Genomic DNA, 27403 nt, shown 5'->3' with positions numbered 1-27403 from the left:
CATAAAGAATTTTTTTTGCATCACATGCTCATTCATTTAAAAACATTTTATGAAATACCTACTACACAATCTCTACTGTTACAGGTGCTAGAAATTCAATGTTGAAAAACAAATAGTACCTGCGTGTTTTCTCTCTTTCTCTCTCTCTATGTATATATTACTATGATTGAAATAAGTTAATGTATATATATATATATATGAATATAGACAGAGATAAAGATTTATAAAGACATAGATACCTACAGTGGCTTTTATTGAATCCCCCAAATGTAAGATAAAGTTACATAGCAATGGATTAGTCATGAATAAATTTGAAAGTATTATGGAGAGAAAAGCAAAAGCTTTTGTCCTACATGAACATCAGCACTCTTCAATGTGACTTCTCTTCCTCAGATGATGCTGGGGTGGAGGAGACCCCTGGGTCATTTCAGGTATCTTCAGCAAGAATAAAATGCATATCCAGTAGAAATTGGTGAATATATATTCAATAATTTCTATAATTGTAATCATGCTGGCCCCACAAAATAGGCCCAGTTGACCACCAAGATCTGCTGTAATAAAGCCAATGATGAAATTGAATACATAATGTTTCTTTTATAAAAAGCAAATCAAACATTACTAGAATTTAAATGATTTGACACTAATAGGTTAACCATAGTTGATATTACATGAAAATGAATTACTTGTATTATTTTAGGATTGGTATAAATAAAGTAATAGAAATTAATAATATCTTAATATTTATGTAAATCATCTCAACAAGGAGACAGTTATAGAGAAAGAACCAAGTGATGACTTGAGAGAGAGAGAGAGAGAAAACCATTATAAAATCTGTTTCCCAAATATAACTCAAAGATTTTGGAAGATACTAAATCTAGACAAATTAATAAAACATCCTAGACGATTACGAATCCATTTCCATGTGCTAAATGAACAGAAATATAACATTCAGATGATTTCATTGAATGATGATGTTTTCCAGAAACAATTTTTGAAGCAATTTGTGAATTCCAGTGTCCACACTATTTATTTTTAAGCATTTGTAATATTTCATCTAACTAAAATATGTTAACACAGTATTGCCTTCTCTTTAAAAACTTTTTAAAATGTAAATATTTGTCTTTATTGTTTGTGCTTTCTTTGTGGTAAAATGTAACACAAAACTCACCATTTTAATGGATTTTAAGCATATAGTTCTGTGGCACTAAGTACATCCCCACTGTGGTGCAGCCATCACCGCCGTCCATCTCCAGAACCTTTTCATCCTCCTAACTGAAACTCTGTACCCATTAAAAAATCTTTCCAGTCTTCCACTCCTCCAGCCCCTGGCAACCACCATCCAACTTTCTGTCTCTATGAATTTGGCTATTGTAGCACTGACTTTTTTTTTAATTATTTAAAAAAACTTTTATGTTCATTTATTATTTTTGAGAGAGCATGAGTCGGCGAGGAACAGGGAGAGAAGGAGACACAGAATCTGAAGCAGGTTCCTGGCTCTGAGTTGTCAGCATGGAGCCTTATGCATTGCTCAAACCCATGAACTGTGAGATCACGACCAGAGCTGAAGTCCGTCTCTTAACCGCCTGAGCCACCCAGGCGCCCTTGTAGCACTGACTTCTTAAATACATTACACTATTAATCTTTTTCTCATTGCCTTGGACCATTCTTAGGATCATGCTACTTTTTTGTAAAGTTTGGTAATGAAATCTAAGGTTGCCCCTGGACCTTTGAGAAATTTGTATATTTCCTCCCCATTTAAGGTCTTAGTTGCTCTTGTGTGATTGCTGTTATTTTGCCTGACTGATACTCTCTACTGTCTCCTACATGACTTCCTCTAAATATGCAATAAGACCTAGGAAATCAGCAATTAAATTTGTTAAGGACGTGGACAATGATTGTAAAGACTGAATTTTATTTGAGTGCTGATTCATGGGGGCACCCAATGTTACAGCAGCTCTATCAACAATAGCAAAATTATGGAAAGAGCCCAAATGTCCATCAACTGACAAATGGATAAAGAAGTAGTGGTATATATATATACACATACATATATATATATGCCACTACTTCTATTCTTTTATTTTATATATAGAGAGAATAGAATACTACTTGGCAATGAAAAAGAATGAAATCTTGCTAGTTGCACCGATGTAGATGGAACTGGAGGGTATTATGCTAAATGAAATTAAGTCAGTCAGTGTAAGACAGATATCATATATTTTCACTCATATGTGAAAGTTGAGAAATTTCACAGAAGACCAAGAGGGAAGGATAAGAAAAAAAACAGATAGGGAAGCAAACCATAACAGACTTTTTAAAATACAGAGAACAAACTAAAGATGGAAGAGAGTGGGGTGGGGGGGGGCAGGGAAAATGGGTAATGAGCATTGAGGAGGGCACTTGTTGGGATGAGCACTGGGTGTTTTAGTAAGTGGCGAATCATAGGAATCTACTCTCAAAGCCAAGAGCACACTGTGTACCCTATATGTTAGCTAACTTGACAATAAATTATATAATAAAGAAATAAATAATAAAAATGAAAAACAAAAAGATTAAATTTTACTCGCTCAGTCTCTTCTTTTCACTCCAGTCTGGGTGGAGTTCTGGGAGAATATCTGAGAGCTTGATCTACTCAGAAGTAGGGTTGTTGAAGCACTCTACAGTAGTCAGTTGCTGGGGGGTGAGGGGGAGGAAGGTGGGTGTCTGAAAGGAAAGTAAGATGCTGAATTTGAATATGAATGTCAGCCTTCTCTTTGTGAAATCTGGTGTGAGGTTCGCTGGAGGTGTGTTTAGGGAGAGGGAAAGTGTCAGATTTAAATGACAGACTAAGAGGAGTGCCTGGGTGGCTCCGTTGGTTTTGAGCCCTGTGTCCGGGTTCTGTGCTGACAGCCAGCTCAGAGCCTGGAGCCTGTTTCAGATTCTGTATCTCCCTCTCTCTCTCTCTGACCCTCCCCTGCTCACACTGTCTCTCTCTCTCAGAAATAAATAAGACATTAAAAATTTTTTTAAAAATAAATAAATGACAAAGAGTGGCACTATCACTTCTCTGTTGATAAGCTAAAACCGTAAGTACAAAAGGAAAAAAAAAATCTGATAGAAAATTTCTTAGAAATTGAAGAACAACTAAATTAACACTTACCAAGTAATTCAGACACACTCACTGCTTTTTGCTGCTGAGTTATCTTATAGTTTAAGTCACTGTAGTTTATTTCAATGTTCACAAGATTCTCCCTGGAGATAAAAACAGAGTTAATCTAGCTCAGATTGTGAGCACTGCTTTTAATCCTTATTTGATGAAATTAACATTCATTTTTAATTCAGAGATCATTTAATGTTGAATTAAACACAGTACTGTAATCAGAATAGCTTGTTACATTTGGAAGGTGCTCTTGCCATGTTGGTATTTAGGGAGAAGAAATTTTCCCTCAGATCCATTCATTTTTCTATGTCTTATTCCTGAGAAAATTGGAAAAAGACATTAAATGTAAATATCTCTTGAGTAGACTGGAGTATTTACAAACATTTAAGTATGTGTCTAATTTGAATTCAAATCTTAGTTTTGTCTTCTGTTACTGTGTGATCCTGAAGAAACCACATGGGTTTCCAGAACCTTGGCTTCCTCATCTGTAGTGGGGATTTTAGAGTTGATATTTGATTTGATTTGATTTATTATTTTTAATGCTTATTTTTATTTTTGAAAGAGAGAGACAGAGACAGAGACAGAGTGCAAGTCGGGGGAGGGACAGAAGAGAGGGAGTCCCAGAATCCAAAGTAAGCTGCAGGCTCTGAGCTGTCAGCACAAAGCCTGATGCAGGGCTCGAACTCACAGACCACAAGATCATGACCTCATCCAAAGTCAGAAACTCAACCAGCTGAGCCATGCAGGTGACCCTAAAGTCGGGATTTTAGAGCTATGTGAGGAGAAATTAAATAATGTGTGCAAAGAATTGGCACAAAATCTAGTATATACTTGGTGTTCAGTAAATGGCAGTCATCTATATCATTAATATATTAATCTTAGTGTCTTCTAGAAATCTTTATTTGAGACCAAAGTGAATAAAAATTATTTTAAAATATCTCTTCATATAGCCTTGGATGCCTTCACACTCTGTCTCCAGCTCAGATCTTACTTTGAACTTCAGTGACATATCAGGTTGCATCATGGTATTTTTCTTTGGATGTTCAATGGGTATTTCAAATTGAATATTTTCCAAGCCAAACTCTTGATATTGACTCATTTATAATGTATTACCAGTGCACAGCCAAATCAATCTATAAATATTTGCTTTACCTTCAAAATATATACAGAATCCATCTCACCCAGATTTTTCCAATAGCTTCCTGATTGGTCTTTCCACTTCCAACTTTAATCTATTTCACCACAATATCTACGTATCCTATTTTCTTCACACAATAATCAAAATAATATTTCTGCAACTAGCAAATCCTATCACTCTTTTGCTCAAAACTCTCCAGGTACTTCCTAGTATACTCTAAGTAAAACTCCTCTGTGGCCCTATCTCTGCCACCTACCCCCTCACTTTGAACTTTCTCAACTCATGCCCTACCAACATTGGTCATTGTTTATACTGCTTCCTGCCAAACCAACCTCCATTGTGGATCTATCCATATATGAGGCATGCTGTTGGTTTAGGATCTTTCTCTGCATTTGATTTTCCCTCCTTTCTGGAGTGTTCTTTTACCATTTATTATCAAGGCTAATTCTTATATCTCTTTTAGATAAGTAGTTTTCAAAGTGTGGTCACAGATGCTTAGGGGTTCCCTAAGAAATGAACACAATGACTTGTTGCTTCAATAGCTGATAGGTTTTTGTGTGACAGAATTTTGGAGAATTTGTGTCTGCTATAATGAGCTTGACAACTCCCCAATTTTTAGACTTTTCTGATAGTGATATTAAAATGAAATATATATTATATAGCAAAATGAATCAATATTTGGAAGATCTCAACAACTCAGAGAATTTTTCTTTTTTTTCTTTTTTTAACGTTTATTTATTTATTTTGAGAGAGAGAGAAAGAGAGCATGAGTGGGGGAGGGGAAGAGAAAGAAGGAGAGAGAGCATGTTCACTATCAGCATGGGGCCTGATGCTGGGTTCAATCCCACAAACTGTGAGATCATGACCTGAGCTGAAATCAAGACTCTGATGCTTAACTGACTGAGCCACCCAGTCACCCTGAGGATTTTTCCAATGACCAAGAAACAATGTTCAAAATCATTCATGGATGAAAGATCCATTGAACATACAAGACCAATAGATATTAATATATTTAAGTATAAAAACTCCATTGAAACGTTTTGATGTTTCATGAGTTTCAAACGACAGCTTTCCAATGCCACCTTTCCCTCTTCCTATCCCATAAGAGATAAGCTGATAGGAAAGCCCATGCACTTTCTCCTTTGGTACCTAGGCAAAGTCAAACCTTTGGGATCTCTCAGCCAGGTCCTGCTTCATAACCACAATGAAAGGCAAAGGCGGTTGCCTCTTCTCGTTCCCTCAAGCCAACAGAGGATCTGCTTGGGAGACCCCAGAGACTTCTCAGAATGTCTCATTATATGATGGAAGTTTTTTCATACCCCCTGATGCGAGTGTGGCATCATGAGTCCCAACATCCAAATCAAATTTTGAGTAGAGATTTAATTCCACTCCCCATGGGGCCACCTACAAGATACATATTATAATGAACATTTAAGGAAATGTTCACTTCACTTCGCTTCTTGAGTTTTGATGTGTTATCAAAGAAAATATATCCACATATCCACAAAGACTATTAAAATATGTCTGTCTTTCTATTTAATAGAATAGAAATATTCTATTAAAATATTTCTGCTTCCTACATATCTGTTTGACCCAAGGTTTTCTTCACATTCTTCAACCAAAGTAACATAAACCAACAGATTAAATGCAAAAATGAAAATCCAACAGTCTTCTATTAAGCCAGACACTGAAGAAATTTACAATATTCTAAAACAATACTGCTCTGCTTCCTAAATTTTTTGTCTCCAAAAATAGTTATTGCTTGTAAAAATCCTTTATATAATATTGCCATATAGTACATTTTTATTATTATTTTAAATGAATTCATAAATAACATTTTCATAGTTTAAATTTCCAATATGGCAACTATTGATACAATTCACACAAACAAAAGCTTATTGGACTCTTCAGTAACTTCTAAGAATGCAAAGGGACCTTGAGATCAAAAAGCTTGAGAACCACTGGTTTAGCTCTTTGCCCAACTGCCACCTTCCCAGGAAGATCTTACTTGACCACAGTCCTCAACCCTGAGAACAACTCTCCCTGACTCTGGCTTCCTCAGGTCCATTTTCTGCTTCCTTTCTCCCTACAGCACTTAGTACCATCTGATATGACTATATATATTTATTGTTCATCTTCACCCCAGTGGAAATAAGTGCAACAAGTCAGGGTTTTTATTTTTTTGTTCACTGAGGTAGCCTTAATGCCTAGAACACCCCAAATCCTGACACAGAGTAGGTGCTTATTATATATTTGTAAAATGAAGAAATAAAGGAACAAATTGAAGATGAAACCAATGAACAAAGGGGTAACTATTAACCTGTTTGTTTATAAGCTGAGGTAGAAACCAGCCACCTAATGATTTTCAGATGGCAATAATAAGAATGAATCCTATTAGCAATGTTTCCTGGAATTATGTGGTGTCTCTAATATATCTAAGGAACATGGCTGTAAATCACTCTCTTAATTGTTCAGTTAGAAATCAATATTCCCAAATATACTTAATTCAAAATATATCACTAATATGTTTACTTAATTTCCATTGGTTTAACCCAGGGTAACAGGAGAATGTATTTTATTTAAATAGATAATCAGGAGGTCCTGCCATATTTACAAATAATAAAACAGTTGCCAAAGTGAAGGAAATAATAAAGTTGTCTTGGAAGTCCAGTAATTTTAGCAATACTGCAATCTTTTTGCCCTCCATTGTGCTCCTAATTTGCATGTACACTGATAATACTGTTTAATTTCCTAAGCACAAACCTCATAACCATTCCAATCCTTATCCATCTGTGTTTTCGAGAAGAGATAAATTCATCCCTTACAAAAATAGTGTGATATTTACTTGACTTCTCTCAGGCAGGTGACTTGCCTAGTAGTTTGGCTCTCATTGAATCTATGCCTCATGAAGATAACGAAATTGTTTGGGATTTAAGTCCAAGAATATTTGTTTGTGTCAGGGGAGGCACAATTGTCACTAACATATCTCAATTTTAATAATGGTAAAGAGATCACCCAAAAAATTGAGTGTATTTTGCATTTACAAAACACCAAATACATGCTTCCAGTTGCTTGAGTATGAGTGCTGTATTAAGGGGAATGGAGGAGCACCTGGGTGGCTCAGTCGGTTAAGCATCTGACTTCGGGTCAGGTCATGATCTCACGGTTCATGGGTTTGAGCCCTGCATTGGGCTATGTGCTGACAGCTCAGAGCTTGTCAGATTCTGTGTCTTCCTCTTTTTCTGCCCCTCTCCCTCTCAAAAATAAATAAATACTGAAAAAAAATTTTTAAAAAGGGAAATGGATTGATTTTGCATAAAACAATTTCACACCATTTTTACTTGAAATATTATCAAATTGAAACAGAACAATTCACAATTGATCAGAATTTTGTTTTCTCGGCCTTTAAGAGTTTTGAGTAAACAAAATATTCGTGCTAATTTCAAATAATTTATAAGACTGAAAAAGATTACCTGATATATTCCTGACTTTGATTTAACTTCTTGGAAAGATATTTCAAAGCTTTTTGACTTGGAAAAGTAGAATAAGAAATAGTAGCAGGGTATTCAGTTTCTTCACAAGGAACAGGACAGCTGGAATTATGTTTTCCCATGGTACATAATCCTTTAACTTCGATGTAGTCTGAAATGAAAATCAGGACAGGATATTTAGAAAAGGGGTCTATTTCACATTTGGGAGGGCAGAGCTTTTTAAAATTTTATCATTTCATTTTCAATGCTAAAAAAGTGGTTAACAATTTCTACCATCACTGTCTTAACAAATGGTGTTTATATTTTTATATAAATAAATATATATATAAATAGAGCAAAGGAGACAGAATATGAAACATCTTTTAAATTTATTGAGTCACTGGATTCTGTTCTTTGTAAGAAATAAGTTTTTTTTCTAGAAATCCTTTGGGCTTATTTCCATGAAATGGTATGCATTTGGACAGGAGAAAGATGGAAAGTTGTTTGTGTGACCTTATATCACTTTGAGAGGAACTTTGAAACATGATCCTGAAAGCCAGTGACTCGGGTTTGAAGTACGCTAATCCTTGGGTTTATCTCAAGTTCTAACAGTGTGAAATACATGGTTTGGGTGTTCAGATTCTATTGCAGCTGTGGACCTAGTGACTTCTGAATCATCCACCGAGGTTCTCTGTCTTCTCTTGATCTCGGTGGAGCAATCAGGCCATCTATGCAAATATATCCATGAAAACTCCCTAGCAGGAGGTGGTGTTTGTGTTTGTCTCCAGCTTTCCTTTAGACCACATCCTGGTGGCCAATCTCCCTGCTCTTCACTCTGGCTAAATATTCCTTCCCTGTTCTTCCCTGTAGTTTTGCTACTGCAACTCTTTGTTCTTGTAAACCTTTTGTTCACCAAGACTTCTTGATTAATGGCAAACATTGAGTTTATTTCCCAGAATTTAACTTTGATACTTCTTCAGAACATGACTTTTGCTTGCTTCCTCTAGTTCTTTATTCTGGTAATAAACACCACCTTTTCCTTCTATTCACGCACATGCATCCACTCACAGGCACATACTCTCATAAGCACACATTTTTCTGTGTAGCCCATTACACCTCCACGCTCCCTGAAGAACTACATGCATGATTTGTTTTCTCAAACTTTCTCTCCAGCCCCCATCAGGGATAGGAAATCATAAGAAACTTGACAACGTCAGTCCTAACTCTACTGGTCAATAATTTTACTTCTCCATATTCAACTTGAAAGATATTAAATAATAGATAAGATCCCTTCTACCCATATCCATTCCATGAAATATTTTACAACAATGGAAAAGAAACTATTTATTCTACTCTTGGTGTCCTGGAGATATTTCCACAATGGGATAGAACAGCAAGTTTTATAGACTATTATTCTATTTTAATTAAAAGAACAATGATTTAACATCATAAATATGAACTGATTTATGTGGAAAAATATATACATACTAGAGTGTTAACACTGGTTGGGAGATAAGATAAAAGCAAAAAAAAAAAATGTTGCTTATAAAGAAGTTGTCTCCAGTAAAGGTGGCATGTATGGTGTTGATCTCATTTGCATAAAAATTTGTATATGCATATATATATAATGCATGTATAATGAAATGAATAAATGAGAGGATGGTCACCTAAATAATGATAATAATTCTCAGAGTGATGCAACTTGTACTGATTTCCACAAGGGTCTTTTTTATTCTGTAATGTTTCAACTAGTCAGAACAAGCATGCTTTATTTATGTAACAAGAGAAAAGAGCTATTTTGATCATACAAAACTATAAAATTAAAAAAACACAAAATTTAGAAATAAAAATCAAGGGCCTGAGTGGCTCATTCAGTTAAGCATCTGACTCTTGATCTCAGCTCATGTCAGGATCTCACAGTTAGTGAGATAAAGCTCTGCACTAACAGCACAGTACCTGCTTGGGATTTTCTCTCTCTGCCTCTCCTCTGCTCATGCTCCCTCCCTCTCTCAAAATAAATAAGCTTTTTTTAAAAAAAGAAAAATAAAAATCAAAGCTCTCTTGCTGTTAGTCACTGAATATTCTTTTCATAAGAATGTTTTTTTTTTAATGTCTATTTATTTTTGAGAGAGACAAAGAGAGAGAGACAGAAACAGAGCATGCAAGTGGGGGAGGGGAAGAAAGAGGGAGACACACACAGAATCCGAAGTAGGCTCCAGGCTCTGAGTTGTCAGCACAGAAGAACCTGATTTGGAGCTTGAACCCACAAACCATGAGATCATGACCTGAACTGAAGTCAGACACTTAACCCCTTGAGCCACCCAAAAGCACAGGTCAATAAATATCTTTAACTCACATGCATCTTGAATTCAGAAGGCTTTGTTTTGTTTTACTGTCTATATCTATATAAACTACTGTTCTAAATTTTAAAAAACATTGAAAAAGTTCCTCTTTACAGTCTCTATTATGTTTCATTTCTGGACTAGTCATAGTATGATTTAATGTCCTGTATCACTCTGAGCAACTTTCATATAAATCATGAGAATAAAGAAATAAATTAAACCACTTACCAAGTGTAGGTGAAACACAGTCGTAAAACTTTTGTAGGTCACACTCTATCCCATTTCCTTAAAAATAATAAGTGTAAACATAGAGACTTTACATTACATGAAATAAGTGACATAATGACAAAAATACCATTTTCATCCCTCTTGTTTGCAAAACAACAAGAACAACAACAAACTATGAAAGCATGCTAATATCTAAAGTGAATGTACATTGGGAGGAAAATAGTCATGTTTTTGTTTATTTCCATGTTTCTTTTCCTCTATCTATATCATGTAAGGTCATGTTAAGTGGAAATAATGTTTTAAAACATAGCTTTGAAATTTAAAATTATTCTCTCATTTATCATCTTGTTTGTTCCTACAGTAAACCTGTAATGGGGGAATCATCATTTTTATAAATAAGAAACTCAGGTTCAGAAAGTGGCTTGTCCAAGCATTTGTAGAGAAACTGAGCTTGGTTCATTTTGCTCACCTTCTGTTTTGCTCCTTCTCTCCGTTGATTGATTGATTGATTTTTTTATGATATTGGAGGATGCATAGCATATAGAATACTTAAAAAATAAGCTTTTATCTTAGTTCCAGTTAGTTAACATGCAATGTAATATTTGTTTCAGGTGTATAATTTAGTGATTTGACACTTACGTATTTACATATGATTTAAACTTACATATGATTACAACATTCACATATGACTTAAACATATACGTACACACTCGCACACCTGGTGTGTTGCCTTTCTAGCAGTAGTATGGGGCGAATAAGGACCAATATTGTTAATCATTGGCTGTGGACATTGAGAGAAACTGTAAAATCAGTATGTAGCAGAGCTGGGATTAATTCCAGGCTGATTCGGAAGCTTTAGTGATTGCCCCTTAACATAGCTGATCGTCTCCTGCTGTCTCCCCTGCGTCTCTGGGGTTAGCTTCCATGTTTAGTCAATGATCTTGAAAATAACCAAAAGGGATTGTCAACTTCAGTCTGTAGATCTATTTGGCTATCTATGAGGAAGTGCTCTTTGTAAAGGAAATGAAAGAAGTATAAAGAACAAAAATGTACTTCCAGCACTAAACTAATAAAAGAGCCTCTCATTCCCAAAGTGTGCCTGGCTTCTTCCAACGATATTTTTCTCATTTCAAAGAGCAATGACTTTTGGAAGCAATATATATGTGAGAAGCTGATTTGGGGGGCTGGCTCAGCATGTTGTTCGTAGGGGTACTTTCGCTGCTTCATTTAGTGTTTGTACATTTTAATGTCTTCATCTATAGGTAAATATAGATAGATATGTGAGGATCAAACCAAATAAGATATCATTTTGAAAGCACATACGATATGCCAAAGTTTCCACAAATGCCATGCTTTGTGTTTTATATTTCATTTTGTCTAGTTCTTGGTTCATATTTATCTTCCAGTTTGTGACTTGTAAGAAGTAATTGTCTTTAAATTTTAAACATTATGGTTCATCTATCAATTCAGATTTTCCCCCCAGAAACTTTGGAAAGATAATTACGAATGACGAATCAGATCCAGCATTAGCAGTTTTTACAGAACGGCAGCTTTGGAGGGGCCAGACACCAACAATCAGAATTCTTGAAAGAAGGAAGTGATGATTCTTAAAATTCCTAAGAAGCAGTTTGTCAAGTAGGAACCACTGTCAATAAGAGCAGAGGTAACATTAGTATATCTATGTGTGAGCAGCAATGTGTGTGTGTGTGTGTGTGTGTGTGTGTGAGAGAGAGAGAGAGAGAGAGAGAGAGAGAGAGAGAGAGATGGGCCATTGCAGCAAATTTAAAGAGCCAAGCTGGTATTACCTTTATTGCACTCTACACTTCTTTATAAATTTACTGGAGAAAGGGGATGAGGCAAATCTGAATAAAAATAACCAGTGCTGTTTCAAGCTACTTATATATCCTTTCATCTTTACTGACATCCCATAAGGTAGGATACTATTTTATTCTTTGCAGCTAATAGGAGGTACAGAGGTTTGGTGGAAGGTCACACAGAGGAGAAATGGTGTCGCTGAGATGAACAGCCTGGGTCAGAGTCTAGCTCTTATCTACCCTGCTCTACCACATCGTTCAGTGCTTGCTTCCAATATCCATGGCTTTGGAAATGTTCCAAATTCTATGCAAAGGGCACCTGGGCTGTTTTTCTAAGTACAAAGAAAAGAATTTCCCAACAATGAAATATTTGGGGTTGATTAAGATTTATATAGATGATCTAATTTTTCTTTCAAATTGAGAAAACTGTGATGATCAGTTTTGGATCTTTAAGAGTACCCAGTTTCACATCCTCAAAAGAAGAATTGGAGATTGGTTCAATTTTCTTTTCTTTTCCAGAAATCTCCACTATGACTCCATGATTTAATACCTGTCAGTTGAGGTTGTGTTTGTCAAATGATTGAATTTCTGGCAAAGAATTTCATGAGAATGGAAAACAATTTTCTGGAATATTCATTTCCTGTGGCTCAAATTAAATAGGAATTATTAAATAAGGAAAATTTGTCATTATTTACCAGGAAGCAGAAAAGGTAAACATCCACATTGTTCTTGTATGTGATGAGCCTTGCATTCCTTCAAGCAACCAGAAGTGCTGTAGGTACTAAAATTCTGTAGCTTGATGTTAGGGTTGCATTCTCCCCAGGGGTATTCTTGGTGGACTGTCTTGAGACAAAATAAACACCTGGCTCAGGAGGTTTATCTGAGTCAATCCAGACATTTCTATCCCAGAAAAGAAGCTAATACACATTTTTGCTTTTTTCTCAGATCTCTTTGATTCTTTTGTTTTTTTAGTTGACTGCATTTGCCTATTTTGCCTGCTCTATTAACGTGAATCCCCGCAGGTAGATAAAACAGAGGCCCTTTAACACATATCCCAAATGCTCTGTACCTGTAGTGAATTAATAAAATCAGACAGACTGCTCTAAAAATTAATTCATATAAGAAAAAATAGCATCAGTAATGGAAATAATATGTTAGCATATTAATTAACCCACCCACAAAATAGCAACCAAAATCATAAGCAAAACAAATATCCTTTATTGAGTACTTATTATAGTGCCAGGCAGTATGTAAGTATTTTCTTTATGTTATTTCACTTAGACATCATAAAACCAAGAAAAATAATTATCTTTATCAGAGAAAGGAGATGGAATTTCAGGAAGTTAATTAGGGAAATTGCAGAGCAAGAGCTGGCCAATGGAAATCTGCCAAACATGTCTGACTCCAAAAATTCCTACTCTTCCCAGTTATTTTTCTTCTTTTCAGAACATCCCATTGAGAAAACACACAGTTCAGCAACTTAGGAGTCTCTTCATATTTACTGATCCTTTCCATCTCTAATGAAATTTAAAATTACCTTGAATTAGCCGGGTTTCCCAGCTTTCACTTATGTTGTACATGTGAATTGACTGTTTCTGCTAAATACTTACCTCTTAGTAATGGAAGAGAAACTGAAATGAAACTATGGAATTTCCAGAGGTCTTCTAAGAGCATGGCAGAAAAGGGTTTCTAGTGGAAGTATTCTTTATGTGTATATACATTTACTACCTTACCTGATTCTCTCAGACTCTACACCTTGCGAATATTATTTACCTTGACTTGGCGGATTGTCACCCGTGCATGCATTCCCACAGGTGACGACAAGCCTAAACCATCAATCTGGGGCACCTTCTTTGGTGAATGGATAACAAAGATGATTCCAGCATCAACAAACCCAAGGGCTGGGTCATCAGTAAATTCCTCCTGAAACAAAAATCAATTTTCCCAAGTTACAAATTGATATCAATTCTACACAAGTTTAAGAATTAGTTATATTATCTCGTGGTAGAATTTGACTTACTTAAAACCAAGTATTTCATATCACTGTTCAACTTTTATATAAAAACTGAAAATTAAATGCCTTAAGACATATTTTTCATGGTTGAATCACATGTCAAGGTGTTAACAGTTTCCATAGATTACTTTTTGCCTTAGATGAATGCCATAGTAAATATCATGACTGTTAATCATCTGATTTCTTAGGGGCCTCTCTTCACCTTGTTGCCTTTTAGTTGCTTCTTCCTTGAGTGTTCTCTTTGCTTCATTGATTTTAGGAAATCATTTGGGGCTCCTCTCTTCTCTTTGCAATTAAAATCTCTGGCCTTATATAAAATTGATATTCATTTCCTCCTAAGAGTGAAGACTTAACACTAGTTCTTTAATACCAGTGCTCTGGGGCTTCTGGGTGGCTCAGTCAGTTAAATGTCCGACTTTGGCTCAGGTCATGATATCATGGTTTGTGGGTTCGAGCCCTATGTCAGGCTCTGTGCTGACAGCTAGCTCAGAGCCTGGAGCCTGCTTCAGATTCTGTGTCTCCTTCTCTCTCTCACCCTGCCCTCTTCTCTCTCTCTCTCTCTCTCAGAAATAGATAAAACATTAAAAATAATAATAACGCCAGTGCTCTTCTATAAATCTTAGGCCAGATGAAAAAAAAATAAGAAACTTCTGGTGGTTTTGTTATTAAAGATCTTCCTTGACTTACAATGAGATTAGATCCTGATAAACCCATTGTAAGGTGAAAATACCATAAATCAAAAATGCACTTAATACTCCTAACTTACTGAGCATCACAGCTTAACCTAGCCTACCTTAAACATGCTTAGAGCACTCACTTTAGTCCACAGCTGGGCAAAATCATCTAACTCAAAGCTTTTTTCATAATAAAATGTTGAGTATCTCACGAAATTGATAGAATATGGAACTAAGAGTGAGAAACAGAATGGTTGTATTGGTACAGAATGGTTGGAAGCATATCAGTTATTTATGCCAGTAATTGCACGGCTGGCTAGGAGCTACTGCTTCCCAGCGTCATGAGAGTCTCATACGACATATCATTCACCCAGGAACAGATCTAAATTTAAAATTCGAAGTATGACTTTGACTGAATGCATATCACTAATGCACCATTGTAAAGTTGAAAAATTGTAAGTGGAGACATGTGAAGTTGGAGACTGCCTGTAGTTGTAATTTTAGGTTATAAGGAGAAAGAATGGGCTTGAGAATATGATGATTTTTCCTGTGAATAGGTCAACTGTATATGTAATTACATCTAATGAACATGCTTAATATTCCATGGGTAACTCAGGACCCTATTTCTCTTGGGTCTCTTATGACTTCAAGAAACACTCAACTGGCTAGTCTGGACAAGTATTTAAGAGCCATTAACTTATGGAATACTGCATTGCATTTGCAGATTTTAATTGTATCCTAAAAATATTTGGGAAATTCCAGCTTGTATAATTCATAATATAATAATTGAACTGACCATATGACCAGTATTGAAATCACATGGAAATATTAATCAAATATTATACAAGCAAATACAGTATAAAGATATGATCAAATATATATACATGCATTATACTGTGCAGCACCGTGTTTGAACAAAAAGTATCTTGAATGAAATACAAGAGGAAGTTATGAAATAAACCTTAAGAAAAATTCTTTGCAAGTAGCCCATAGCCCCATTCACTTGGATTGGGAGGCAGGATAGTTCAATGGGACTTGGGGAAACTAGATTCATTTCCCAACTTTGTCATTAATTGTGTGGTTTTAGACACTTAATTTATGAGCATTTCGGATTCTTCATTTATAAAACCACAATAAAGTAGATTACTTCTAAATGTGTAATACTAGAAGGAGTTATGTAAGATAAAACTTAAGAATTAACCTTGGGTGTGAGCTATACCAGATAACCTTGAGGCTGACATCTATCAAATTTCTTAGGAATCTGGACATCTGCCTTTCAGGCTTAAACACTTAGACTTCTTGGATCAATTACCAATTTACAGAAGCTAGGTTTAGGCAAAATCAATTTATACAACATTATTTTGATAGCAAGTATTTTTATAATTATCCTTCAGGCTCTAGTTTCCATGGTTTGCTAAAAGTGCATGCATGACTTCTTTCCAAAACATATTACCTTATTTACATAAAAATCTAAAAATATAATTAAAGTACATAAAGTCATCTTAAATTAACTACATACATTGTGATTTAGAAACCTCTGGTTTCCTTATTTTGCATCACAAGCATTTCTGGAGTCACAAAACTAACAGCAGCATAGCTAAAAATGTCCAGGTTGTACCTCTCAATACCGAATTTTTAATAGTAGAGATCAATATTTGCATACATGGGACTCCAGGCTAGATAAACAAAAACAGAAATACTATCCAACCCATGGGTACAATATGACAGGGGGAAATGTTTTGATCAGGTCCTTTGATCATTCTTGTTTGCCTTGACCCCTGGGTAGGTTTAAGAAAATTTAGTACCTGATTGACATTGAAGAGCAAGCTTAATCCTCTTCCAGAGACACTCACTTTTTTCCTTGCTTGAATATTTTCACCATGATTAAAAGTAAAACAATTTCCATATTCAGTGAAGACATGTGCAAAGTCCTCCAATATGAAAATAAACCAAATAAAATACAATCAGTTGGATATTTTGGTCACTTTCGGAAGTTTAAATTGCTCTAACTTTTTTTTTTAAATCAGATCTCTAAATGATAATCCAGAAAGATCAGAGAGATTAAATAATGTGGTGATTCTGGTTTGTGTTCAATACTAAATTTTATTTTTTTTGTATGTGATTATCTAAGTGAGACATTTTAATATGTAAATAAGCATGTTTTAAGAACATTTAAAACTTTGTTTTGTGTTTAGTAAGGATTCATGGAAACATATATTTTTACCTATGGAGAAGGCTCTCAGATCCTCTCTTCGAGGAGCCACACCTTTGCTGCTATATTGGGGCAGGTGGTCACATCGCTCTGCTTTTTTGATGATCTTTCTCTTTAAACCACCCCTGCTACAGAGATGCCCAAATGACGAACACTGGGTCCATCTAAATATTCTACTCTCTCACTTCGGTGATTGGTTTAGGAATTGACATGCGTCCCAAGAAGAACTATTCAGTCTTTCATGGAATTACTAAGAGAATACGGGAGTATTAGCCTATGATGATGAGAGGCTAGAGTTGCCATAATCACCATGGCTCTGAGAGGGGAAACCTCACACAGGAAAAAGCCAACGTGAGTCATGAGATAGAGAGAACGTTAATACGTTGTCAAAGTTTCTTGGTGGAGCCTTCCCCACAGCTAGTCCTACTCTTAACAAGTTCCCTGTTGATTAAACCAATTCATTCCTCTTACTCTTTAGTGGCCAGAGACGGGTTTTCTGTAATTTAAAACTGAAAGAATCCTACTACATGTCTACTATAAAATTCTTTGGTGACAAGTTGAAATATGTTGGTTGGTAAATAACAAGCAACACAGAAGAAATTCCTTTCAAAATGAAGAGTAGAGCAGGGATTCCTCTCTGTCAAATGTCTGTCAGGCTTCCCCCGACCCCTGTGTTTTCTGTGTACTAAAGAAGGCTACCAAAAGGATAAGAAATTGTGTTCCAGAATCATGAATTTGTAAAGTTTACTTAGAATCACTTGACAACACATGTTACAGAATTGCTGATACAAGAAACGGATGTCAAAGTGACTTTGCTAGTTGTTTTCAGGTATATCTGACACTTTATCTTAAGTGTAGATTAATTCTATAAAAGATAAAAACAGGATGTTATGAGTGATCAGAGAATTATATATAATGTTCACAGTCAAATGCTAATGCCTACTCATTTTCTATAGCCCACAAGCAAAAAAACAAAAACAAACAAAAACAAAAAACAAAAAACCCCGAAAGTTGGCTCCTTAATGATAATAAAAATGCTATCTTGGAATAACTTATTGAAGAAAGGGAAAAATTAAAATATCCCCTTGGGTGAAAATTGTTTTTCTTCTGGAAAGATTATCCTTCAATAAAGGTAATTAAAAATTTCTGTTCTCTAGCTTTTCTTCTCTAAACTACTTGAGGAAAGAAATATGTCTCATGTGTATTCTACATCCCTTGATGTCTAAGGCTCAGCTAACGAAATACAATCCTTGAGCAAGTTTAGATTGATTCCCACAAAAGTAAACTTTATCTCAGTGTGAAACAGTACAGTGCGGTAGTTTATTATGTCGATAATATCGGAAGAAATATCAAACCATTACCTGTGGGCCACATGGTTTTCCAAAAAAGTCACATTCCAACAAAGTGCTACTGTTGAGATAAAAACCATTTTTTTTTACAAACTCTGTAATGCTGAAGTTTTGATAACTTGCAAGAAAATCAATAGTGTCTTTAAAGCCAGTATAATTGGACCTGATTTCCTGAAGATGGAGGATTCTGGATACAATATTCCATAAGAGAAAGATAATACTAAATTTGGCTGCCGCATCTGTTTGGAACCTATTAGTAGAAATAAAGGCAATGTTTAGAATAGCAAAAACTTTCGATTATCTAGGAGACAGACACCAAACATCTGGACCCTATGAGCCTCTCAAGCTTATCTGCTACATTATCCTTCATTCATAATACATTCGAGGAAAATTGAATCCCTGAGAGGTCACATCCTGCAATTGTCACATTCTGCAACTTACCTTGCGTTTGTACCTATATTTTCATTTACCTAGAATACTTTCCAGACCTTGATCTGGATACATCCTAATGTATCTTCAAGACCCAACATAAAGAGAATGGGAATGCGAGGACGCTAAAAACATAGACTTAAGGGCCAGATTTCCTGGGTTCAAATCCCAGCTCTGTCATTGTTGTGGCTTTGAACTGTGCCCATGTGGCTATGCTGGAACTGTTTCCAACATCTTCTTCCTTGGATTTATCTGGTTACAATCTGAGTTCATTGTAGGGTAGGAGCTTCGGTCTCGTACACATATTGTTGTAGATCTCCTGACACCACTTGTTGGTATGGGACAGCAACTAGGAGCTCCCTGGCCTCCTCAAGCTTCTTCAGATCTTGGGTCAAGTAACAGTACAACATGGAGCAGGTGCCAGCTTCTCCTGCAAGTCTCCTGCACTACTGAGATCAGGGGTTGTGAAAAAGAGGGACACACATTTCTAGTTTGTGTTTGTTTCCTTCATTTCATATCTGTCTTCCTTTCTGACTGCTGATGTTTCTGACTTCAAGCCCAGTGCTAGAAACAGAGGCAAGAGACTTACAAAGACTACTTAACCAGCCCCTACGTCTAGTAGATTTTATCCCCAGAATAAATCCCTTATTCTGTGTCACTCACAGTGCTCCTTTTAATCCAATTGAGCCCTGGTTGTTACAGCCACTTAATGGTATGACTTAGCCAACTTCTTCCTCTCACTGTGACTCAGTTTCTTCTCTTGTAAAATTGGTGTATATTAAAAAACCTACCTCAAAATGCTTTTGATGATTAAGTTATTTTTCCTAAAAAAATTTAGAAGAGTGCCTAGAATGCAGTGAGAAGTAGGTAAACATTCATTAAATAAATGCCTCATGGATTGTCAAAGTATTTTCCTGGCCACTAGAGCAGAAGTAATCTATTTGTCCTAACCGCAATAAGTACTTTGTAATTCTGTTATTCTGCTGAGCAACTTCCGGCTTATGTTTGCTTGTTTAAATGTGTATCTTATATTTTTTGCAAAATGTGACTGATATTTTCATATTTTGGAATATTATAAATCTCGAAACCGAACAGACACACTCCATTCAAATTCACTGCGCGAAAGTATAGAATGAAATGTGTGTCCACTTTCGGTTAAGTGCACAGAGCCATGTGGTGTGTATGTAACCGTATTCCTGGACTTCCTTTATGGCCCAGATTTTATATTTTATCGTCCCTTTCAAATATTTTATATGCTTTTGCTTTCTCATATAAGCCACATTAAACCCTTTCTCAGTTGAGGTAGAACACACACAAAACAAAACATAGAAAATAAAATATAAACCCAAGCCAACAAACATCCTTTTAGAGAAGAGAAACTGCGTTAATGGCTGGGTCCTAATAGAGTATCTTACTTACTCAGCTTTGACCCTTGAATGGCCTGTCTTAACTCCACCAGCCTAGGTTCTAGAATCCTATACCTAGCCTCCTGTGACTTCCTCTTCCCTTAAAAACACAGTTAACTCATGGTGGTATTCTACTTAACTGTACTAGACCCAACAACCTTGCTTTTCTTGGTCAGAAGAGTTTGTAGTAATCTTTGAGGAGTTAGCAGTCTCCACTTACAGAGGATTTGGGGGAGAGTAACAGTGTTAGACCTGTGGTATGGACCTTCAACTTCCTTCAGCTTTCTGCACTCTGAATAATAACTGCATCCCAGGGGTCGGCTCCAATGCCCTATGGTTTTGGGGTTCCTATCCAGGCTAAGCATCAATATTATTTCACATGTTTTTCACTAGTTTCTTTGCAAAATGATTATGCAGAGAAATGAAGGCATTATCAGACGCGTAGGAGGTATGAATACAATAGGTAAAAGGAGTAAAGGGGAAGGCATTTTAAAATATTCTTTTAAAATGTTCTGTATCACATAATAATAGTTGAGACCATGAGGGCAATTTAGGTAGATGAACTAAACTTAATGAATAAAGTCTAACACTATTTGGAACAAAGAAAGTAAAAAAAAAAAAAAAAGTGAGACATATTGTTCAGCATAAAACCAAAGTGTCTTGGTCTGAGTTTATTATCAACTTTAATTCAAATTTCAAAACCTTCCAGAGTCTAATCTTTCAGAAACCTTGCTTAGTTTGAGTGTGTCTTACTCTCTTATTTAACATACACTGGATAGAGGCTAACAAAAGAAAATATAATAAAAATGCATTGATTTGTTTAAACAAGTTAATAAGTGATAGCCAGCTAACAAATCTGTCCTTCTTGTGTGGATTAATGGCTCTCACTACACATCCTCAGGTTATGTAACCCAAATGTATATGCTTCATCTGATGTCCAGGGTGATTCCCTGACTTAGCCCTTCATCTAATTCTACCAAAACAGATGTAAGTCTACTATGTACTAACAAGAAATGTGTATTTTGCAGATCATTTTATGGAGAAGAAAAAGGGGAAAGAATGTCTGCTGGTTGGATCTCCTATGAGCCAATTTTAATATCTTACCAGATCTCTCACTAAAATAAAATCTTTGACATGTGTTCATTTTATATCTGTATAAGAGTCATGCATTTATCTTTTATTTAAAATCTCTTAACATGTCTTTTTTTAATGTTTATTTATTTTTGAGAGACAGAAAAGGGGCATGATTGAGGGAAGAGCAGAGAGAGAGACATAGAATCTGAAGCAGGCTCCAGACTCTGAGCTGTCAGCACCGATTCCAATGCGGGACTTGAACTCACGAACCACGAGATGATGACCTGAGCCAAAGTCAGATGCTTAACCAACTGAGTGACCCAGGCGTCCCATATTATATTCTAATCATTGTGGTAGATATAATGATTTTCTCTTTTTTGTTAATAATTTTTTAAAAACTTGATTTTATGTGGTAGGAACACTTAACATTGGATCTATTCTCTTAACAAATTTAAGTATACAATGTTATATTGTTGATTATATGTGCAATGTGGCATAGCAGATCTCTAAAACCTATTTATCTGGTATAACTGAAGCTTTATGCATGTTGATTACTAACTCCCCATTTCCACTTCCCGTCCTTGGCCATCACCATTCCACTCTTTGATTCAATGAATTTGACTATTTCAGAGACATCATATAAGAGGAATAATATAGTATTTGCCTTTCTGTGACTGGCTTATTTCAGTTAGCATCGTGTCTTCAAGGTTTATCTGTGTTGTTTCATACTGCAGAACTTCCTTCTTTTTAAGGCTGGCTAATATTTCAGTGTATGCCCATACCACATTTTCTTTATCCATTTTTCTATCAATGGGACATTACAGTGCTACTACATATTCAGTATTATGAATAGTTTCAGTCAGTATGGGAGTGTTAGTATTTCTTTGAGATCTTGTTTTAAATTCCTTTGGATACATACTTAGAAGTGAACCTGCTGGACCGTATGATAAATCTTAATTTTTTGGGAAGCGTCCAAACTATTTTCCTAGTTGATGTTCCCTTGTACATGCCCACGGACAGTGTGCAAAGATTCCAATTTGTTCACATCCTCGCCAACACTCGCTGTCTTTGTTTTTTGTTTGTTTGTTTGTTTGTTTTTATTTTGTGACAATAGCCATCTTGACAGGTGTGATCAATTGTGATAGGTGATATCTAATTGTGTTTATTTGCATTTCTCTGACGATGAGTGATGGTGAGCATTTTTTTCCATTTTTTCGCCATTTGTATGTTGTCCTTGAAGACATGTCTACTCAAGTCCTTAGTACATTTTTTAACTGGGTTGTTACGTTTTGTGGGGTTTGGGGGGGTGTTGTATATTTTGGAGATTTACCTGTCAATGGTTACATTTTTTTTTAATTATTTTTTTTTACCAGGTACGGTTATTTCTCTGGGGGGTGGATCTATGAAATTCCTCACACTGCCATTCTCAAAATAGTATATGCATTTTATTTTACCAGCAGATATCTTCAACCAACCTTTGCTTGTGTTAGAACACAGATCACTTCACATAGTATGAGACAGTAGTAATGAAAATCTTTGGTGGGTGGGATTGATTTGCTTTTGCTCTTTAGGACTTGGACACACACCTTGACACATATCTAACAGTCACACATGCGTACTGTAATATCTAATATATATTGAACACCTGTCCAAGGAAGACAAGAGATGAGACAAAATGGTGTATGCATTACCTCATCTAATGTAACAGGAAATGTGTCGATAATATTATACCATTTTACATATACAGAATAGAAGCTAAGAAGATTAAATGACTTGTCCATGATCAAGTAGTGGTCTGTGGTGGATCTTAAGGAAATCACCCTCCCCTTCTCTCAGGTAAACCCTACATGTGCTCTTTCAGGCTCATCCATCAGCAATTACAGGACTTTTCCTGGAAGCGCTCATGGGGACAGCTGCCCTCATACAGGAGACTTGATACAGTCATTGAATTGCTGTTTTCTGGAGGGAGTTGTAGTTTAGGACTCAAGAACAGTGCAGTCTTACGTCAAGTGCAAGGCTATTCTGAGCTTAGGACCCTGTGTGACTGCACAGAGCTGCACATCCATGACGCTGGCCCTGCCTTGGTTACATTAAAGGTCTCGTCATGTACATATCGGAACATTTCCTGTCTCCATACTAGTTTTGCACAGTGGCTCCCTCTTCACGTTCTTCCTCATCTGCCTAGAAACTGCCTCGGCATCCTTGATACTCAGACTTCAGTGACACCCCAGACAGAGACTGTCCCCTATGCTTTCCGAGCCCCTGCACATACCTTTATAGTATTGCACAATTACCATACATATTGCATTCTGACTGTTTATGTTTCTTTCTTTTTTCCTAATTAACAAACTTTTTAAGTGCAAAGATCTAGACTTTTATATTTATCCAACCACAGGATTTGGTGCGGTGCCTAGTAAATAATGGTGGAAAGGAAAGAAAGAATCTTTAAAGAAGAAATCAAATAAGCTCCTTAGTCCTCGTCAATTTGGGTATTTAAGTATAATTTAAGAACTTCACAGGTTTTATATACATTAAATGTCACATAATAAAGCCCAATGTCAGTTATATAAGCAAAGTTACACTAGCAAAATTATGGAGACTTATTACTAATAAAGAGTAATTTTTACCTGTTTAAATTACAAAATGTCACAGCTGGGAACTCAATCTTCTCCACATACTGAACCTCTATGGACGTCGTGGTGGGCCACGTGAAGTAGTTGACCAAGCGACTATAGATCTGCCATACCACGAGTGAGACTGAGCCCAGGACCACCACCAACCAGATCAGCTTGCGAATTTTGCTCTGGTTGCGAACAATATTGTGTACCCCATGGAAGGAAGTGGAGATGGCAAAGTCATGGTCGAACTTCTTTCGGTCACTGGGAGATGGCAGCGGTTTCTTTGAAAGGCATAGCTTTATCTTTTCCAAGAGTCCTTAAGTTGAACAAAATAATTAAACAAAAGTAATGAGTAAGAAAACCTTAATGCAACCTGTGAAACATACAACTCAAAGAAGTTTGAACAGGTTATCCTTTTCATGTGTAATACATACATACTTAAAATCCATCTTGAGTGACGTGGTTTCCTTAGGAATTAAGAAGTAGAAATGTTGATTACATAGGTCGAATTGAATGGGATGCTTACAACTCATAATCTTTCAAAAGTTAGCTCTCATTTTTAAAATTCAATTTCTTGGGGCACCTGGGTGGCTCAGTCAGTTAAGCATCTGACTTTGGTTCAGGTCATGATCTCACAGTTCGTGAGTTTGAGCCCCACATCAGGTACCGTGCTGACAGCTCGGAGCCTGGAACCTGCTTCGGATTCTGTGTCTCCCTCTCTCTCTGTCCCTCTCCTACCCCTGCTCACACTCAGTCTCTCTCTCAAAAATAAACATTAAATTTTTTTTTTTAAATACAATTTCTCTCTGAAGAATCACAAAGTCCCTTAGATGTCTTGAGCAAAATCAGGCTGATTCTTCTGAGAGTCATAAGTAGGGTTAAAAAGCAATCGTTCATCTTTAACTTTTAATTGGTCTTCAATCAATCATAGTCCCACAGTAACATATGTGTGGCTGAACATCACTTCTGTAGCTTCACAGGTTTCAAAACAAATCTATCTTACTTCAGTTGGTTAATTGAGTCAGAAAATTTTAAATCGTGTTATCAGTTAAGCAATCTATTTTCAACCTGTTCAGAAAGGGAGTTTTTTCAATACTATCAGGAATAAATCAACTCATGTTTATTTATACTGATTGATAAGGGCTAGTAAATGTGGCCCTAAATTTTTCCTGGCAATATATAACATATTCAGAATCTTCTGCTGGTTTAGTCTGTGTTTTTCTTTCTGTTGAAGACATGGAGAATTTCTTTGCTGAAGGAAGTCTGCAATATAGTCAGAGGATGATGTGGCCTTTGAAATAGAAATAGCAGATTCCTGGTCAGGCCTTGCCTCTTATAACCTGGGTGACTGTTCAGAAACTGCCAAGTTTCATAATCTTTCTAGTATTTGGTTCCTCTTCCATCAGATGGGAGAACAGCGTTTGCCTCATGAGCTTGTTGTATTAAATAAGATAACGCCTGGGGGTGGCTGGGCACATATCTGAACCATGTACCCAATTAGTACTACCTATTTTTATTATTCTGCTAATTTACTAGTGATGTGGCAGATGGCTAAATATTTGGGGGGTTTTAAACATTATCTAAACATTTTCTAAAATTCTCATTTAAGAAATGAGTTCTAAATGGCCTCAGAAATGCTTACAGTGAAGTGAATTGACTTATATCCTTTGCTTCAATTCAAGAAGTATTGTTTCTTTCAACTGATCAGCATTCATTTGTTTCTAAAAGGTTTCAAGTGTGGCTTATCATTAAATCACTACTTAATACTTCATGGGTCACAGTCAATTAGCTGAGCTTACATCTTGATGTATAAAAGGTACTTATAAACGTTTTCTAAGGGACTCCATTTTATTTGCAAAGTCTTAGGACACAATTATAAATTATAGTATGATTATTTTACAGACTAGACACCAAGCAGAAAATTATGTATTAATCTGATTAGCCTAACTTTAGGCAAATACTTACAATAGTCACACATAGTGTTGATTTTAATACTGAATTAGGCAATGTATATAGAAAGTAACTGGCCCAGTCCCAGGGCAAAATCAGAAATAAGAAAAACTATTGTAGGGCGCCTGGGTGGCTCAGTTGGTTCAGCGTCCAATTTTGGCTCAGGTCATGATCTCATGGTTGATGGGTTCAAGCCCCACATCAGGCTCTGTGCGGACAGCTCAGAGCCTGGAGCCTGCTTTGGATTCTGTGTCTCCCTCTCTCTCTGCCCCTCATCTGTTCGTTCTCTCTCTTTCACAAAAATAAACATTAAAAACAAAAAGATTCTCTTTCTCCATCTGCCCCTCTCCCTACTAGTGATCTCTCTCTCTAAAAAAAAAAAAAAAAGAAAGAAAGAAAGAAAAAGAAAAAGCTATCATTGTTATCTTCTAGCAAAATAAATTAATAATGCTCTTAGCTATCAGTTTACAATCACAAAGAACGAACTCTCACAGAAGGACAACTCAGTTTCCAGGCTTCTGGAACCTTTCCTAATCTAGGGCCCAAAGCAGTTAGAAGGGGAAGAACAATCTAGTAATTAGTAACTGGCCAAGTAGAGTACTGCCAGTTGCAAGCATACCCTGAAAAATCGACGTTTTCAGGTTTATCTGTCAACATGTTTAAAATAGATCTACTCCGGGGCGCCTGGGTGGCTTAGTCGGTTGGGCGTCCGACTTTCGCTTAGGTCATGATCTTGCGGTTCGTGGGTTCGAGCCCCGCGTCGGGCTCTGTGCTGACTGCCAGCTCAGAGCCTGGAGCCTGTTTCAGTCTGTGACTCCCTCTCTCTCTGGCCCTCCCCTGCTCACGCTGTCTCTCTCTCTCTCCTAGAAATAAATAAAACATTAAAAAAATAATAAAAAAATAAAATTTAAAATAGATCTACTCCTTGACAATTGCTTTGGTTTTACTGGAACATTCTTAATTATTTGCTAAGGCTTTAAAATAGTTTTGTAAGTAATTATTATTGTGCATGAATAGTGAAGAAACAAGGTGAAATATTCCTGTGAGGAAAGTTAAAATTGGTTAATAAATGACACCCCAGCCTGAAAGACAAAGCAAATATCTTACTTTTCTGACTCAAGTAAACAGTATGGAATTTTGGCAAGTGGTCCTCGCATTGAATACTGATCTTTATAGAAACATTTTAAAGAACATCAAACAAGGTTTTCTGTATTAAAAAAAAAACAATTTGTAGGTGCAAGATCAATATAAACAACAACAACAACAATCTGAACAAAATAAAACCAAAAAGTAGATTCTAGCATACAGTGATATTTCACAACTATTTTTATTCGACTCCCTCATACAAATTACTTCATTCCTAACGTAACAAAACTCTCTTATATCCAAGTAATACCGGAAATCAAATATCCCAAATGAAAAAAATAAACTCCCTTTCCCTTTGCTAATTTTTAGCCTGTGGGAATGAAAATGGTAACTGTTTTCAGGAGTTCACGCCTTACTCACCTTTCTCAGCATATGCTTTTGGTGTCTCAGTCTGCTCCAT

At 36.1% G+C, this 27403-nt stretch overlaps 1 protein-coding gene across 1 annotated transcript; it reads right to left on the bottom strand.

Annotated features, from left to right (window-relative positions):
* Positions 1-360: 360 nt before the first annotated feature.
* ASIC5 (acid sensing ion channel subunit family member 5) lies at positions 361-27403 on the bottom strand. The gene is made up of 10 exons (XM_039218737.1): positions 27364-27403; positions 23917-24223; positions 18393-18630; positions 16625-16750; positions 13905-14054; positions 12827-12974; positions 10318-10374; positions 7751-7919; positions 3140-3231; positions 361-551 (listed from the first exon to the last, which is right to left on the bottom strand). Exons 1-10 carry the CDS (start codon positions 27401-27403, stop codon positions 361-363), a joined length of 1518 nt encoding a protein of 505 aa, XP_039074668.1.

Source organism: Hyaena hyaena, unplaced genomic scaffold (assembly GCF_003009895.1).
Source record: "Hyaena hyaena isolate Hyena2069 unplaced genomic scaffold, ASM300989v1 scaffold_773, whole genome shotgun sequence".
Classification (NCBI taxonomy): Eukaryota; Metazoa; Chordata; class Mammalia; order Carnivora; family Hyaenidae; genus Hyaena; species Hyaena hyaena.
This window is presented reverse-complemented; position numbering and strand designations above follow the sequence as displayed.